The sequence below is a fragment of the Vulpes lagopus genome, chromosome 2 (genome assembly GCF_018345385.1).
Source record: "Vulpes lagopus strain Blue_001 chromosome 2, ASM1834538v1, whole genome shotgun sequence".
NCBI classification, from domain to species: Eukaryota; Metazoa; Chordata; class Mammalia; order Carnivora; family Canidae; genus Vulpes; species Vulpes lagopus.
The window spans coordinates 172,320,045-172,337,765 of record NC_054825.1 but is presented as its reverse complement, the minus strand read 5'-3'; the positions used below and the strand labels follow the sequence as shown (position 1 = coordinate 172,337,765).

Here is a 17,721-nt window from a genome sequence, read left to right as displayed (position 1 = left end):
ATTTTTAATCTTTCTCTTGGTTTTTAAAGTAAACTCTTTTGGTCATAGGAAGAGTCACTCTTTTTTATTTAAGTTGCAGATATCTTCTCCCAATTTGTTATTTGTGTTTGTATTCTTTTCTTGATGTGATTTTTAAATATAGTAAAATGTATTCATTTGATTGTAAGAAATAGAAAGGCTTGTCTCCTCTCAACTTAAAAAGAACTCAACCATTTTTTTTTCTTTTAACATGCCTGTGGCCTGAATGTTTGACCCTTCCAAAAAATTTGTATGTTGAAATCATTGTGCCGAAAATGACAGTATTTCGAGGTGGAGCCTTTGGGAGGTAATGAGATCATGAAGGTAGATTCCTCATGAATGAGATCAGTGCCCTTATAAAAGAAGCCCAGTGAGGGTACAATAAGTCTGTGACCAGGAAGAGGACCCTCATTTGGCAAACCTGACTCCCTGATCTTGGACTACAAGCCTCCAGAGCTGTAAGAAATAAATTTCTATTCTTTATAAGCTGACTGGTCTGTGGTATTTTGTTATAGCAGTCCAAATGAATTAAGACTGGCATTTTTATGATTTTTACTTTTTTCATATTTAGATCTCTTATCCATTTGGAGTTAATCCTCATATGTGGTATAAAATGTGGATCCAATTTTACTTTTCAATAACATTGATTAAATAATCTCTTTCCCTAGAGATCAGAGGTTCTAGTATTCCATTAAACTGTGTCTATTCAGGTGCCAGTAGTCAGTATTCTAGTGATAGAGACTTTATAGTATTTTTTAAATCTCTGTTTTCTTCTTTTTCTAGGCATTTCCTGGCTATATTTGCTTTTTAAATTTCCTGCTTAATGAATTTAAATTTCATTTGTGTATCACCGTACTTGTTAGTATTTTTATTGGGATCATATTTAATTTATATTTTGATTTATATATCAAATATCCATGTTTGGAGAATTAACCTCTTTATAATATATCATTTTATCCCATGTATTCTCAATCAGGGTGATACTGCCTCCCAGGGGATGAAAACTGGTGTTGGACAGGGGTGGAGTGAGAAAATCTTAGATACTGGAATTGTTTGTGGCTCTCCAAAACACAATTTAGCCAACAAAATCTTATTCCTCATTATTTACTCTCTCATTGACATTTCTTGGGTATCACATGAACAGCACCTACATTAAGGTCATAGAAGATATATGTATGCAATATAAATGATACCCAAAAAAAAAAAAATCACTACTCCAAAAACTGTGGCAAATAGGTGGCTGTAAATGGAGAACTTTCAACTGATTGCTCAATCTTGAAGTTGTTATTACAAGAAGTGGCCTTGCATGGGCCCATTGGCTGCCTTGTAGATGTTATTTATATTTGATCATGCTTTTATGTTTGACTTGGGATTTGAGGATCAAATAAAAATGTTTTATTATTCTATAGAGTTATTCAACACCTCATAAAAGACAAATTTGGACTTAGCTAAGGAATGATTTTTTTTTCAAAGGATCAGTGCAGTGAGGGAAGGAAGGCTTGTAACTGGGAGAACATTCCAACCCCAAGATCTGCAGGCACCTAAAAGGTCAGGCAGAAAAGAATTTTCTTTTATACAGAGGGTAAACAAGGCCAGAAAGAACGGAATGTGGCGGCCTGGGATGAGTGGGTGTTCAGCTGTGTAGATTTTGTCCTCTGCAGTCAGCTGGGAAGGGGCTTGAGTCATTGTTAAAAGGGTTGTCTGCACTGGCTCAGAATATAGCATAGACCAGCCTTCAAGAGCCTGGGAGGAGGAGAGAAGTCTGACTAAAGTTTGGTCAAGTGAAGTTATCAAGCATTTTGTCCAGTTAGGTCAGTGGGGTCCAGCAGCCCGCCAATCATTTATGAAACAAGGAATGGACACTTGGAGCTCTGCCTGGCCTTGTCCAGTTAAAAAGAGGAGGGGGGTAATCCTCCAGTCTTATCTAAGCTATATGGGGAAAGGAGATTTGTTTCATTTGGCTATTTCCCAAAGATTGAGAGGGTATTTCTCATCATGGCTATTTTTCAGGATTATAGATTTTGGGCAAAATTTAACATTGTGAAACCCATCAATTATATCCAGTGCTGAGAAATGAAAATGTTGACAATACGGGAATGAAGATCAAGCAACTATTTAAAAGTTTCGTCTATCTTGTAGAAGTTAAGTTCACTAACTAAAAGTAATTCTTAAGAAATTAATTTTTCCTTTTTCTGGAAGAGAATGGTTTTGAATGATATGTTAAAGATTTGATTACATTGTTTATATTATATACTTACATAAATATGTATGTCACAGTATATCTGTCCTATTAAAATTTCATGGTGGAGGGAGACAGGAAAAAAGGTGTCTAGAATGGCTCTTCAGAGAGACAATGGAAAAAAAGTGTTAAATGCTGTTCTAACCATTTGTTCAAATCTATTTTTATGTCTTTCAGGAGTATTTCAAGTTTTTCTTCTTGCAGCTTTTATGCATTTCTTGTCAAGCTTGGACTTAGGTATTTCATCCTTCTTATGGCTTTTCTTTATTATAGTTTCTATGTGGTTATTGTTTTATATATAAAGGTCATTTCTTTATATAATAAATAATAAATAATAATAAATAATATAATGCTAATTTTATATCCTGCTAATTTACTAAGCTCTTTCATTATTTGTTGTACTTTTTTTTTCTTTCATTGTATCTCATGGGGTTTTTAGGCATGCTGTCTGTTATATCTCTTAGAGGGAGTTTTGCCTATCCTTTTCCTATTCTTGTTGCTCTTGTTGATTTCTCTTGCCTTTTTATTTGGCTAAGATAGCTAATACAATGATAAATGATAGTGAGAGCAGTGGGTATTCTTGTCTTGTTTCTACTATTAACCTGAAAATAGAGGGAAACGAGCATTTCTTAGGATTAAAAAAATTCAATTCAGGGAACACAGATTCAGGTAGAAACCAAATAGTGTCCCACTTATAAAGTGAAAGCAAGGATTTTTTTTTTTTTTTTACATGAGTTAAGAAGAGGGAGGAAAAAAGGCTAAACTACTCTTGGTTATACACTAATCAATACTGATTATATCTTCAGAAAGTCCACAACCATCAGTCTTATGATCAGGGTCTATTCTCCAAACAGAGAGGCATAAGGCAGATTCTCTGGAGTGGTCCTTCTTGCTTCATTTTAAAATGGCTCCACTCATGTCAATTTTCCCTACTATCATTAAAATAGTCATCAATTCCTATTTCTTACTGTGTCCTTATCAGGAGTGGGTGGTGAATTTTGTGAAATTTTTTTGGCATTTATGAAGATAGTATGATTTTCTTCCATAGAACAAATAACATCGTGGATTCTATTAGTTGACATTTGAATGTCAAACCATCTTTTTATTACAGAGAAAGTCCCACATAATCATGATTGTTTTTTAACATGCTGGCAGGGTTTTTTTTGCTGGTATGTCAAAATTTGCAGTAGTATTTGTGATACAATAATATATTTGATTTTTATTATTTTATTTTGTTTTATTTTATTTTATGTATTTTTTAAAGATTTTATTTTATTTACTCATGAGAAACACACAGAGAGAGAGAGAGAGAGAGAGAGGCAGAGACACAGGCAGAGGAAGAAGCAAGCTCCATGCAAGGAGCCTGACGTGGGACTCTATCCCGGGTCTCCAGGATCACGCCCTGGACCAAAGGCAGGCGCTAAACCGCTGAGCCACCCGGGCTGCCCTATATTTGGTTTTTATCCCTAGTTCTTGACTCAGAGCTCCTAACATCCTTGGAATTTTCTGAGTGATAGGAGTGTCTTTTATTTTTCATAACAAGCCCCTTTTGATCACACTTGAATTTATGCTAATGAAGTGGCTGGGGTGGGACCCCTAGATAGTCTCAGAAGGGATTGGAGTCACCAGAAAGACTAAGTGATTAAAGCATTGGAACTTTCCAACCCATCCACTGACCTCTAGGAAAAGGGTGGGTGGCACTGGAGGTAAACGGCCATAAAAACTCTTGTACTTGGAGATACGATGAGCTTCTGGGTTGATAAACACATTGAGCTATTGTGAGGGTGGCACTCCCAGGGAATGGAAAGCTTCAAGCATGCCCCTTGTCCAAGCCAATACCTTGTCCTATGCATCTTTTCCATTTGTCTGTTCCAGAGTTCTGTCCTTTATGACAAATTATAAATGTAAGTAGATTACCTTCTTGAGTTTTGTGAGCCATCCTGGCAAAGTATAAAACCTAGGATGGGGTTGTGGGAGTCCCCAGTTTATAGCTGATTGGTCAGAAGTACTGATAGCCAGGGATTTCAGATTGGCTTCTGGATTTAGGAGCAGCCTTGTGGGATTGTACCCCACAATCCCTATCCTAAAGATATGAGGTGCCCTGGAAAACTAGCACCCTCTGAGTTCCTGTTCAGCATGAGGATTAAAGAGAAGTCTGAACTGAATTCCTACTGTCTCGGGTGTATTCCATTGGATATGTAGGTAGGCTAAGATTTTTCTAAACTCCCTCAAAGAGATGAAATAAAGCTGGTTCCATGGTGCTTATTTTGTGGGCTCTGAGGCAAGCCTGATCTGATCTCATGGCTTCTTTTTCCCTCTCCAGCCCTGCCTTCTCTGGACTCTGCATATCTCCAGGAGAAGAACCCAGAAAACTGATCAGTCCTGACAGTACAGTTCTAAAAAACATGCCCCATGTGAGTTGCTATTTCATTTTTCCTTCTTGAAGTGCAATCAGTTGTTGTGTGAACACCACATTTTATTTATCCCAAAATTTTCTGCCTGCCTTAGTTGCCTAAGGGAATCATTGCTCCCCAATTTTTCCCATTCAGTGACTGACTGATCTTAGCAAAGAGCTCCATTCTTCTCTAAATGCTTTTCCCCTCACCAGACAGTGTTTAGGTGTTTTTTCAGTTCATTCTACATATTTTACATGCAAAGTCTTCTGCCAGGAGTCCTAAGGAAGCAGAAATGTCTCCCCTTAAGAGCAGTATTAGTATAATGGTTTGGTGAGGTAGTTATATGGAACACATGGCAAACTGATCTCTACAAACCTAGGTTTCCCACTTGGAAGTGAAAGCATTTCTGCTGGATCTTCCAAGTCTCAGTGTGTGACGACATTTTCTGCGAGGCTTTTAAGAATGGATGGGGGGGTGTCTGGGTGGCTCAGTGGTTGAGCATCTGCCTTCGGCTTGGTGTGATCCTGGGGTCCTGGGGATCCAGTCTTGCGTCCAGCTCCCTGTGAGGAGCCTGCTTCTCCCTCTGCCTCTGTCTCTGCCTCTGTGTCTCTCATGAATAAATAAATAAAATCTTGGGGAAAAAAAAAGAATGGGCGGGGAACTTAGTTCTGAGAAGAAGAGATCTTGCCTCTTGCATAGTTTCCTGTCGATGCTGTAACAAATTACTACAAACTTAGTGACTTAAAACAACACAAATTTATTATCTATACTTCTGGAGGTCAAAGTGAAATTGGTTTTACAGGCTAAATCAAGGTGTTGGTAGGTCTGTGTTCTTCTGGAGATTCTGGAGGAGAATCTATTTCCTTGCATTTTTCCAGCTGCCAGAGGCTGCCCACATTCCTTGGCTCATGGCTTCCTTCCATTTTCAGAGCCAGTAATCATCATTCTGACTTCTTTTTTTTTTTATCATTCTGACTTCTGCTGTCATTATCGCATCTCCTTCACTGACCCTTGCCTGCATCTATCACTTAAAATACTCTTATGATTACATTGGGCCCAACCAGATATCCCAGGATAATCTTCCCATCTAAAGATCCTTAATCACATCTACATTTGTAATATAAGGTTACATACTCAAAAGTTCCAGGGATTCAGATATGGACATATTTGGGGGGCTGTTATTCTATTCAGCACAACCCTCTTGCCCAGGAACCAATGGGGATGAGCAGCAGGTTTACCTTGGAGTTGGTAAGAATGTGTCAGTGATGCCTATAGCACCTGGATTGGCATCCATCTGCTTGCATCAAAGGAAATAGAAATAAAATCTTCCAGATGCCTATTCTCTTGAAAATTAGAGATTCTTAGGGCTCAAAGACATTAGAGAATTTAATTGAAATACTCAAAACAGGAAGATCATTGCATCCATAAAGTGGAAATATCAATTATATGACATAATATTGTGACTTAAAGAATTTGAATCTTCAAAAATTCTTTTTTTAAAAAGATTTTATTTATTTATTTATTGCTTATTTAGAGAGAACATGTGCACATGCAAGTGGGGGGGAGGGGCAGAAGGAGAGAGAGAGAATCCCAAGCAGACTCCCTGCCCACATAGGGCTTGATCCCAGGACTCTGGGATCATGACCTGAGCCAAAGTCAGATGCTTAATTGACTAAGCCACCAAGGCACCCGCCAAATTCTATGTTTTAGATGGAGATTTATTAAAAATCTGGAAACATTTCATTAAATTTGTTTACTTTAAGGGGAGAAAAGAAGGAAAGAACTCATATTTATTGAGAATTTATTATTTTTTGAAAATTTGAAAGCTTAATATGCTGTGTAGCTCCATTTATTATTTCATTTAATCTGCATTCATTAATTAGATAACTTCATCTGCATTGTATTCTTGGACTTTTCTGGATAATAGAATTATCCTATTATACACAGTAAGTTTTGTCTTCCTATGCAACAGTAGGACTGATCAAGGATCATGTTGACACTATAGTTGAGGCACCTAGTTTCCTTTAATGTTACAAGGTATTCAGCCACAGCCTATTTACTGTGTTATCCCTTTCCTTCAAGCCCTTCTCTTTCTTTCCTCATTTTACCTCAAAGTCATTGTCATATTTTCACCGATAATAAATGGATTTGTTGTTTCAGTGGCTGGTGACTTTCAGGGATGTGGCCATCGACTTCTCACAGGAAGAGTGGGAATGCCTTAACTCCACTCAGAGGGACTTGTACAGGGATGTGATGTTGGAGAACTACAGCAACGTGATTTCACTAGGTAAGATCATCTTTTTCAATACGCAAAACTTGTCTCCCATATTTTCTGCCTCCTTCATTATCATTTTCTGATTTCTCTTCCCTAAGGAAAGGTTTGAGTTTTTTGGAGATAGAAAGGTAACCGAACTCCAGTAGTCCACTGCTTGGGTTGCACCAAATTGAACACAACCCAAGGAAACATTGAAAGCAAAGAACTTTTTATTACTTGTTTCATGTAAGGAAACCAGGATATCACTCTGAAAGCACCATCTCCCTGTGGGGTTAGTACAGGAAGTCTTTGTGCAGTGTATCGGGGCGAGGGCAGGGGGCTCATATAGGCACTCTGGTTCAGTTGCACACATCTGGCATTTCAGCGTGCCAGTGTGTACCTTGTATGTTCAAAAAATGGTGGAAAACTCTACCCATAGGAGGAGGTCTTAGTATTATAATAAGCTGAAAATACCTTCAGGTCAGCTCAAGTGGGCTTCTGTACAGGTCCTCAGCTCCCTTCTGGCTCACACTGACTCCCACATAAGGGGCTATTGGGCTGGACACACTTAGCAAAGGTCTACCAGGTGAAACACCTTTGTAGGGGTCTTCTCAGCTGGAACTGTTGGTTCTGCAAAACAAGACACATTCCTTCCCTGCTTTTGTCCCTTCTCTTCCTCCCTTCTGCTGATAGCTTTAAGCCCTCTTATTTAAATAACTTCCCCCTTGTATCCTAGCTAACAGGAGTAGACAGCTCCACTGTATACCTTCTTACTTCTCATCTTCAGACCTCCACATTTTCTTCTATCATTTCCTTCAGTGTCTTTCTGTGATGACCAATGGACTGGATTTGAATCTGGGATTCCCATACCATGACCGTATCCCATTTCTTTTCTTTTAAGCTGGATGTTCGATCCCTAAACCAGATGTGTTTTCTTTATTGGAGCAAGGGAAGGACCCCTGGATGGTGATGAGAGCCATGACAAGAAGAAGGAGTTCAGGTGAATAAAGAGTTAGTCACATAGGAGCAGCTCTTGCTAATAATAACAACTGATCTGTGAGGTGGCACCACTTTGAGATGTTTATGTGAAGCTCTCTTCAAAGGCCTGTGGAAAGAAGTCTAAGATCTCAGCAGGAAGGTTATATCAATGTGAGTTTCCAAAAGGAATTTCCCTTACAACTCACATTTACCACTCTTCCTCCCTCATATTCCCTTTTTGTTTTAATGAGGAAGCTACCTTTGGTTTCTTCCAGAGATATCCTCATATTTATTTTTTTTAATAGAGTTGGTATCGCCATCAACTTCGTTGAGAGCTTGCTGTGTTCTTAGATTAGGAAAATCAGGGACGATCTCTCAGAGGAGGTAATTTTGAATGCGGGCTTGAATGAAATTAGCCATGCAAAAAAAAAAAAAAAAAAAGAAAGAAAGAAAGAAAGAAAGAAAGAAAGAAAGAAAGAAGAAAGAAAGAAAAAAGTGTGTGTTTAGACAGATGGAACAGAAGTGCAGAGCCCCTGAGGAGATGCTGAACTTCACTTATTTGAGGATCAGCAAGAAGGACAGTGTGGCTAGAATAAGAAAAGTAAAAGTAGAAATTAATGATGAAGTCAGAGGAATAGGCAGAGAACAGATCACGTAAGGCCATTTAGGCAAGGAATGAGATTTTATTACAAGCATGATAAGGAGCCGTTGGAGGGTTTTGTGCATATGAGTAAAGGGATGTTTGTTTAAAGATCACTCTGGGTGCTTATAGAGAATGAGGTTAAGAAGGAAAGCAGGAAGACCAGTTAGAGGTCTCGTTCAGGAGTCCATATTAGAGATAAGAGTGGCTTAGAATGGGGTTTAATATATGAAAGTGATAAAAATGGGTTATATTCTGGTTATATTTGATGGTACAATTAATATGATTTGCTGAAGGATTGGAAGTAAAGGCATCAGAGTTTGGAAGCCTGCAGAAGAAAGTCAAGAGTTATGCGTTTGAGATGGCCATTAGATATTCTTAATAGAAAAGTTAGATAAGCATTTAAAAGCTTGAAGGATGGTAGGACTGAGGAATAAATATAAGGTTAATCTCTGGATTATGGGATTAGATTAGATTATGGAGGGAATTGGTCTAGATGGAAGGCAAGGTGAAGTCCAGGGGCTAAACCATAAGGCATTCCAGCATTTAGTTGGGAAAAGGATAATGATCCAGCAAAGGAAATTAAGGAGTAACTTAAGTAACCTGTGGTCTGTGATGCAATCTGGAATACAGAGGACTGGAAGCCAAGTGGCAAACATAAAGAGGAAGTGGTTAACTGTGAAAGATGCTGCTATGAGGTCAAGTAAGATGAAGGATGAGACTTGATTATTGGATTTGGCAAGACAAAGGGCACTAGTGACCCAGACAGAATAGGTTTAGAAATGAGAGGAATAACAACCTGATTGTAGAGGATTAAAAAGAGAACAGAGAAGAAATAAGACAACAATAAAAACTATTGTGGGAAAGTGATTTAACTCACCAGGAAGTGTTGAGGGCCATTTGAGGAATTCTCAAAAGTATAAATAGAGGACAAAGAAGTATGATTCAAGTTTGTATATGGAGTGCTATTTCAACTGCATAAAAGTAAAGGAAAAAAGCCTGGAAGGAAATATGGCAAAAATGTTAGTTATGAGGGTGGGAGAAAAGGGGCGGGGGGAGTGTTGACAGGAAATCCAGACATCTCTTTTGAAAAGTTTTACCAGGAAGGAGTACAGTAAATGAATAGGAGCTGCAGGGTAAATCAGAGAATCAAAGAGGTTGTTTTGTTTTGATTTCAAAGGAGAGCCTTTAAGATGGAGATAAATATTGGAGAGATATACAAGAGTAAGTGATCTGGAAATATGGGTGGTAGTGATCACAAAGGATGGTTACTCGAAATTGAGATTTTGGAAGTATTTCCATAATTGGAAATGACAAGGTCTATTATGTATGTCTACTGTGAGGGAGGGTAGATGGAGTGAGGTAGAGGAAAACAGTGCTTCAGGGGAAACAGTGTGCTCAAGGTTGCAATCAAAGCAAGAGGTGAAGAGAACACATAGAAGGGAGGGAGGCTGAGGTTACAGAGTATTTGCAGGACATATACTGTGAAATCCTGAAGGCCTCCTGGTTAGAGTACAAGAGAACACTGCATCACAATAAAAGATGTCTAGACCTGGATGGGATGAGAGTCCTAGTGATGAACAAGAATGCAGGAACCTGGGGCTTTCCAGGAACATTGGGATACCTAGAAATGTCAAGAATTACAGGATTGGTCCTAGAGTAGTTTCTCTGGGAAAGATGAGTACTTATGCCTCTTATAACCTAAGAGTAGTGGCATTATTGGACTAAGAGTGTATAGAAGTCAAGACTTTCCGGGAGAAGCCAGCATTAATAGCAGAATATGGAGGTCTTACCAACATCCAAGAGGGGCCTCTCTTATAGGCTGTAGTGGGTGGAATGGCTGTCTTAATATAAGAGAGAATTACAGGTGCAGCATTGCTGGAATCTGGGATTAGGGATGGCTTTTCAGGAATCGCAAAGGAACGTAAAGTTTCAGGTGAACCCTGAAAGGATATAAAGCAGGTAGGGAGGCTGAGGGTAGACAGAAGAGCATTCCTGGCAAAGGCAACAGCGAATTGAGGGCAATAGGAGAATGGAGCTTGGTGCAATATGAGGTATCCTAAGAAGGCCCTTATATTTGGAGCCTCATAAGGAAATGGTGCCAGGTGTGAGTTTGGAGAGTCTGGCAGGGTCTAGACCAGGCTGAACCATCTAGGGGTTATAAAAATGACTTGGTGAGGGTGCTTGGGTGGCTCAGTCGGTTAAATGTCTGACTCTTGATTTTGGCTCAGGTCATGATCTCAGGGTCCTAAGATAGAGCCTTGTCAGTGGGCTCTGCATTCAGTGGGGAGTCTGCTTGAGGATTCTTTCCCTCTTCCTCTGCCCTCCTCCCACTTGTGTGCTCTCTCTCTCTTTCTCTCAAATAAATAAATAAATAAATAAATAAATAAATAAATAAATAAAATGACTTGGTGGGTTATGAGCAGCATTTATTTTTATCATTTTGTTTTGTTTCTTAAATAAAATAACACAGAAGAGAAAAAATTTTTAAATATCAGAACGCATCCCATGTAGCAAAGATAATTCCATGACCTATTGGCTTTATGTATGTGTGTGTTTGATCATAATATAGCATGTATTTCTTATCTTTGAATTTTGTCTCCAAAGCATTTGCAAACTAATGAAGAATCTTAAATAGGACAGTGAAATAGGACAATTTACATATTTAATGTATCACTTTGACTGCCAGATGGAAATTAGAAGAAAGAGTCTCAGGACATGACTGAGTAGGTTATTGTTCTGCTTCACACAAGAGGTGCTCTGGCTTTCTCTGAGTGTTGATAGTAGATAGGGATTGAGATAAGGCAACAGATTCAAGAGGAATTTCAGAGATTAATTCAGCAGGAGATGAGGGGCAAGGGGCACGGCCAAAATGAAAGAGACCTCCTAAAATGATTTCTGCTTTTCAGGCTATTTTGTCTTCTTTAGCCATCACCTCTTTTGCAGTTTTCTCATTTTTTTCTTCCATTAATTTAATGACAACAAAAAGAACTATTTAATCATGTTATTATAACATGGAGAACAGTTGGGTCTAAACTGGATTCATTTGATCCCTTACGCTGTTCCTCTAATCAACATATTCCAGTTGGGTTCTTTCCTAGGGTTTTGTAAACCGTATTGTGCTTCTCTGACAAAAACAAAGTAAAAGCCAAATACTCTTATCCCAATACATTTTGTTGACATGAGTTGATGTTAACTGAGCTGTGTGGGGTTTTTTGTTTTTATTTTTGTTTACAATTTCATTCTGCTTTTCAGCGAAAGCATGTTTTCCTTAGATTTCTGCATCATTTCTCTTTAAAAAATTTTAGAAGGGGGAAGGGCAGAGGGAGAGAGAGAGAGAATCTTAAGCAGGCTCCATGCCTAGTGCAGAGCCCAGTGTGGGGGTGGATCTCATGACCCTGAGATCATGACCTGAGCCGAAATCAAGAGTTAGATGTTTAACCACCTGAGCCACCCATGCTCCCCTCTGACTCATTTCTAAAGACTGTTTAAACTTGATCTTACTGATTTATGTTGATTTTCTTTCTTAATATCATCCTCTGTTACTTTCTATAGCCTAGGTACAGTGTCATCAGAGACTATGCCTCACACTCCAGGCATATTATTATTATTATTTTTATTTATTTATTTATTTATTTATTTATTTATTTATTTATTTATTTATTTATGATAGTCACAGAGAGAGAGAGAGAGAGAGGCAGAGACACAGGTGGAGGGAGAAGCAGGCTCCATGCACCGGGAGCCTGATGTGGGATTCGATCCTGGGTCTCCAGGATCGCGCCCTGGGCCAAAGGCAGGCGCCAAACCGCTGCGCCACCCAGGGATCCCCTCCAGGCATATTAGATAGTATTCTTTTACATTTAAAAGTTATACCTAGGGGCATCCCTGGGTGGCGCAGCGGTTTGGCGTCTGCCTTTGGCCCAGGGCGCGATCCTGGAGTCCAGGGATCAAGTCCCACGTCGGGCTCCCGGCATGGAGACTGCTTCTCCCTGCTCCTGTGTCTCTGTCTCTCTCTCTCTATGTCTATGTCTATCATAAATAAATGAATCTTTAAAAAAAAAGTTATACCTATAAATTTTTGTTCAGAACAACATAAACGTTTCTTTTTAAAATTTATTTATTTATTTATTTATTTATTTATTTATTTATTTATGAAAGACACAGAGAGGCAGAGACACAGGCAGAGGGAGAAGCATGGTCCCTCTGGGGAGTGTACTGTGAGACTCAATCCCAGGACTCCAGGACCATGCCCTGAGCCGAGGGCAGACACTCAACCACTAGGCATCCTAGGCATCCCTAAAAGTTTCTTTATTGTGTGAGCTTGTCACTATTTCTAGAATATTATAAAGATGCTTTTCTGGGAAATATGAGAACATTTGGCCTTAAGTGGAATGTATTGGAAAGGAAGACTTGAAAAAATATATAAGGGAAAAAGAAAATACTGTATATGGTTTCTATGTTCTGGGGAATAGCTAAATAGGCATATTTTTTCTAAACTTGTAAAGCTTGGAGAGTAGGAGGATCAACATAAATAAATGAAATATAATTCTAGACTTGTAAAAATTGAAACAAGAATGAGGAATAAGGTACAGTTATAGAGATTAAGAGAAAGCATGGACCCAATTAGAGTTTTCAGGGGTAGTCTTTCTGAGCAGCTGCTGTTTAAATTAAAACATTTCAGATATAAAGGAATTGGCCATGCAGAGAGCATTTCTGGCAGATGGAACAGCATATAAGAGTCTGAAATGGGAAAGAATTTGATATGTTCCAGGAACTTAAATAAAGCCAGTAGGGTTGGAGCATTGTTTCTGAGAATAAAAATGGCTCGATATGAGGTCAGAAATGTAATCAAGGAATGGATCATGCAGGGGCTTTTAGGCCATGAACAGGAATTTGGATTTTATTTGGAAGTACAAGGAGTAAACCATTGAAAAGTTTTAAGCTGTATTTTCAATTTTTTTCTATACCAGCAGCATCTGGAGAGATAGATAAATGAAGGAAAATTTGCATTTTTAAAGTTGCTGACAAATAGTGAATGTCAATAATGTGCAAATAATGATCCTAGGCATTAGAAATAAAGCAGAGAATGAAGCAAAGTCATTGCTTTGATTAAGTATGGGGGAGACAGACAACGCACCAGCTTTAAAAATAGTATATCCGGGATCCCTGGGTGGCGCAGCGGTTTGGCGCCTGCCTTTGGCCCAGGGCGCGATCCTGGAGACCCGGGATCGAACCCCACGTCAGGCTCCCGGTGCATGGAGCCTGCTTCTCCCTCTGCCTGTATCTCTGCCTCTCTCTCTCTCTGTGTGACTATCATAAATAAATAAAAATTAAAAAAAAAATTAAAAAAAAAATAAAAAAAAAAATAGTATATCCACTAGTGAATAAATGAAATATAGGTGCAGTTCTATACTGGGTGTGTTGATAATGTGACATTTGAGCAGAAAACTGAAGTGAGAGAAGAGAGCAAGCCATGCAGATATCTGGGGAAAGAGCATTCCAAAAGGTAAACATGGAGGCATATGCTTGGCATTTTGAACAGCAAGGAACTATTGTGGTGAGAACAAAATGAATAATTAGGAGCGGTAAGAGATGAATCAAAGTAGGGCAAACTCCCATAGACTAAAGTCAAATGTGCCATAATAAGTAAGATCTTTGGATATTATTCTAAGATGATAAAATAAGATCTGGGAAGATTTTTACAGGGGAGTAATATGATATGAATTTTATTTTATTTTATTTTATTTTTAAGATTTTATTTACTTATGCATGAGAGATACACACACAGAGAGAGAGAGAGAGAGAGAGAGAGAGAGAGGCAAAGACATAAACAGAGGAGAAGCAGGCTCCATGCAGGGAGCCTGATGTGAGGCTCGATCCCAGGACTCCAGGATCACGCCCCGGGCCGAAGGCAGGCGCTAAACCACTGAGCCACCCAGGGATGCCCTGTGATATGAATTTTAAAAGAATTCTTCTGCCTGCTGTGTGAAGAACAAATTGTATGGGCATAGTTCAAAGAACAGACCAGTTAAGAGGCTATTACTCTGAGAGACAGGTGGCTTGGCCTAGGGTGATAGTAGCGGATGTGGTCAGATACTCAATAAACTTTAATAGGAGAGGTAATAGGACTTGTTGATAGATTGGATATCTACATTTGATCAAATATTTCCATGGGAGAGTTTTTGCTATTAAAATCTTCCATGGTTGGATTCTAATCCACCTCCAAAGTCTGAGAACACACTTAGACTATTTTTCTAATTAACTTCCTCCCTATAAACTCCCTTTATTCCGTGTTTTCTCCTAGTGTCTTTTATTTTAATTGCACAAAATATTTCAGCACTGCTTGAGCCATTCTGTTCTTATAAGAATTTTATCTACCATTTTTACTTTAGAAGGCTTAAAAGTTTCATTTCTCCGTGTAAACCAAAACAGCAGGAATTTGCTTTCTTGTTATCTTCCAGACTTGGAATCCAGTTGTAAGATCATAAAGTCATCCCCAGAAAAGGGAGCTTATGAAATGGAATCACTGCAAGGGGAGAATATGAGGAAATCTTTCAGTCATAACTTTGATTGCAATGGTCTTAGAGATACTACGAAGGGCAAAGGAATGTTTGAGGGTCAACAGAGAAGTCAGGAAGGACTTCACATGCACATGAAAATTACCTGTGGCGAAAAGGCCACTCAAAGCCATTCTATGTTACCTACTCTTTATCAGATACATCCTACCAAGGAAAAATTATACAAATGTAAGGAATGTGAACAAGTGTTCAACTACCTGTCATGCCTTACTCAACATGAGAAAAGCCATAATAAAGAAAAACACTCTGAAGTTAAGAAAAGTAGGAAGACCTTCAGTCAAAAGCCAGCCTATATTCAGCATCAGAGGATTCAGAATGGTGAAAAGCCTTATGAGTGTATGGAATGTGGGAAGGCCTTCAGTCGTAGTTCTGATCTGATTCAACATCAGAAAATTCATACTAATGAAAAACCTTATCAGTGTAAGGCATGTGGGAAGGCTTTTATTCGTGGTTCACAGCTCACTGAACATCAGAGAGTTCATACAGGAGAGAAACCATATGAATGTAAGAAATGTGGAAAAGCCTTTAGTTATTGTTCACAGTATACTCTCCATCAGAGAATTCATAGTGGTGAAAAACCCTATAAATGTAAGGAATGTGGGAAGTCCTTTATTCTTGGCTCTCAACTTACTTACCATCAGAGAATTCATAGTGGTGAGAAACCTTATGAGTGTAAGGAATGTGGAAAGGCCTTTATTCTTGGTTCACACCTTACTTATCATCAAAGAGTTCATACTGGTGAAAAGCCTTACAGATGTAAAGAATGTGGAAAGGCCTTTTTATGTGCCTCCCAACTTAATGAACATCAGAGAATCCATACAGGTGAGAAGCCCTATGAATGTAAAGAATGTGGGAAGGCCTTTTTTCGTGGCTCACAACTAACTTACCATCTGAGAGTTCATACAGGTGAGAGACCCTATAAATGCAAAGAATGTGGGAAAGCCTTTATTTCTAATTCTAATCTTACTCAACATCAGAGAATTCATACAGGTGAAAAACCCTACAAATGTAAAGAATGTGAGAAGGCCTTTATTTGTGGCAAACAGCTTAGTGAACATCAGAGAATTCATACAGGTGAGAAACCCTTTGAATGTAAGGAGTGTGGAAAGGCTTTTATTCGTGGTGCATATCTTACCCAACATGAGAAAATTCATGGTGAGAAGCATTATGAATGTAAGGAATGTGGGAAGACCTTTTTTCGTGCCACACAACTTACATATCACCAGAGAATTCATACAGGTGAGAAACCCTACAAATGTAAGGAATGTGACAAGGCTTTTATTTATGGCTCACAACTTAGTGAACACCAAAGAATTCATAGAGGTGAAAAACCCTATGAATGTAAGCAATGTGGGAAGGCCTTTGTTCGTGGCTCACATCTTACTGAACATCTAAGAACTCATTCCGGTGAGAAACCCTATGAATGTAAGGAATGTGGGAAGGCCTTTAGTCGTGGCTCAGAACTTACTCTACATCAAAGGATCCATACTGGTGAGAAACCTTATGGATGTGTTCAATGTGGTAAAGACTTTAGACGTCATTCACAACTTACTCAACATATGAGGCTTCATAATTGAAAAAGCCTTGATTTTGATTTAATAGAAGGCTTCAACACTTCTGAAATGTTAGAGAACCCATATTATGTTCATAGTGAATGTAGTGATAGATCCTTTTGCTTGTGCTAAAAATCAGCTCATTTTTAGAAAACCTGTATTAATGAATGCAGAAATAACTTTTGGAACCCATTAAACATTTTTAAGAATCTCTATAGCTTTGGAATGTAATGCTGAAATATATTCTTTATTGAGCACCATCTCTATTTCACCATTTCCTGTGAAATTGGAGAAATTAATCTCTGTGTGCCTCAGTTTCTTTGTGTAAAATAATGGAATAATAGCACATTGATTAAATTAAAAATGATTAAATGTATGCAACTCTCTTTGGACAGTATCTGATACTCATCTGTTATTTTTTTTCTTCTGTTATTATCATCATTATTATATGCTATTGGAGAAGTCAAGTGGTAAGAGTATTTTTGAGTACAGTAAGATGTAAGCATTCTATTATCATCTATCTCCTTTCTAAAAATTTTGTTTCATTTTAGATTTTATTTATTAGAGAGAGAGAGAGAGAGCACAAGCACACAAGTGAGCAGGCAAGGGCGGGGGGGGGGGCAGGAGAGTGCAGAGCTGAGTGGGGAGCTGGAGGCAGGGTTCAATCCCAGGACCCCAGGGTCATGACCCAAGCCAAAGGCAAATGCTTAACCAACTGAGCCACCCAGATGCCCCCCCTCTTTTGTTTTGTTTTTACCATCTATCCCTTTATGAATACCAGATAATTTATTCTATGACAGAAACTTTAGAATATAAAAAAGGCAGGAAGCTCTCCATTTTAGAGCTCATAAATTCTGCTGCACAAGATAATTCATACTGCAAACAAACTATAGAAGAAATCCCTTTAAGATTGTAAAGCTTTTTTATAAAATCAGGGAGAGGTGATTTTTCAACAGCAAATTCCAAAAGCAGAAGTTGTTATTTCACATTTTCTAATTACTACTTTAAGGGAAAAATAATTTAACAACAAAATGATAGCGAGGTAGCTCCATTAAAAGAGAAAAA

At 38.5% G+C, this 17,721-nt stretch overlaps 1 protein-coding gene across 1 annotated transcript in view; it reads left to right on the top strand.

Annotated features, from left to right (window-relative positions):
* LOC121479230 overlaps nucleotides 1-17,302 on the top strand; it is a 60,665-nt gene extending 43,363 nt beyond the window's left edge. The window contains exons 11-15 of the mRNA XM_041734694.1: nucleotides 2,384-2,494; nucleotides 4,581-4,671; nucleotides 6,814-6,940; nucleotides 7,809-7,907; nucleotides 14,987-17,302. Coding sequence (XP_041590628.1) covers nucleotides 2,384-2,494; nucleotides 4,581-4,671; nucleotides 6,814-6,940; nucleotides 7,809-7,907; nucleotides 14,987-16,680 — 2,122 coding nt within the window. The 3' untranslated portion in view covers nucleotides 16,681-17,302. The remainder of the gene's footprint in view (nucleotides 1-2,383; nucleotides 2,495-4,580; nucleotides 4,672-6,813; nucleotides 6,941-7,808; nucleotides 7,908-14,986) is intronic.
* Nucleotides 17,303-17,721: the final 419 nt, after the last annotated feature.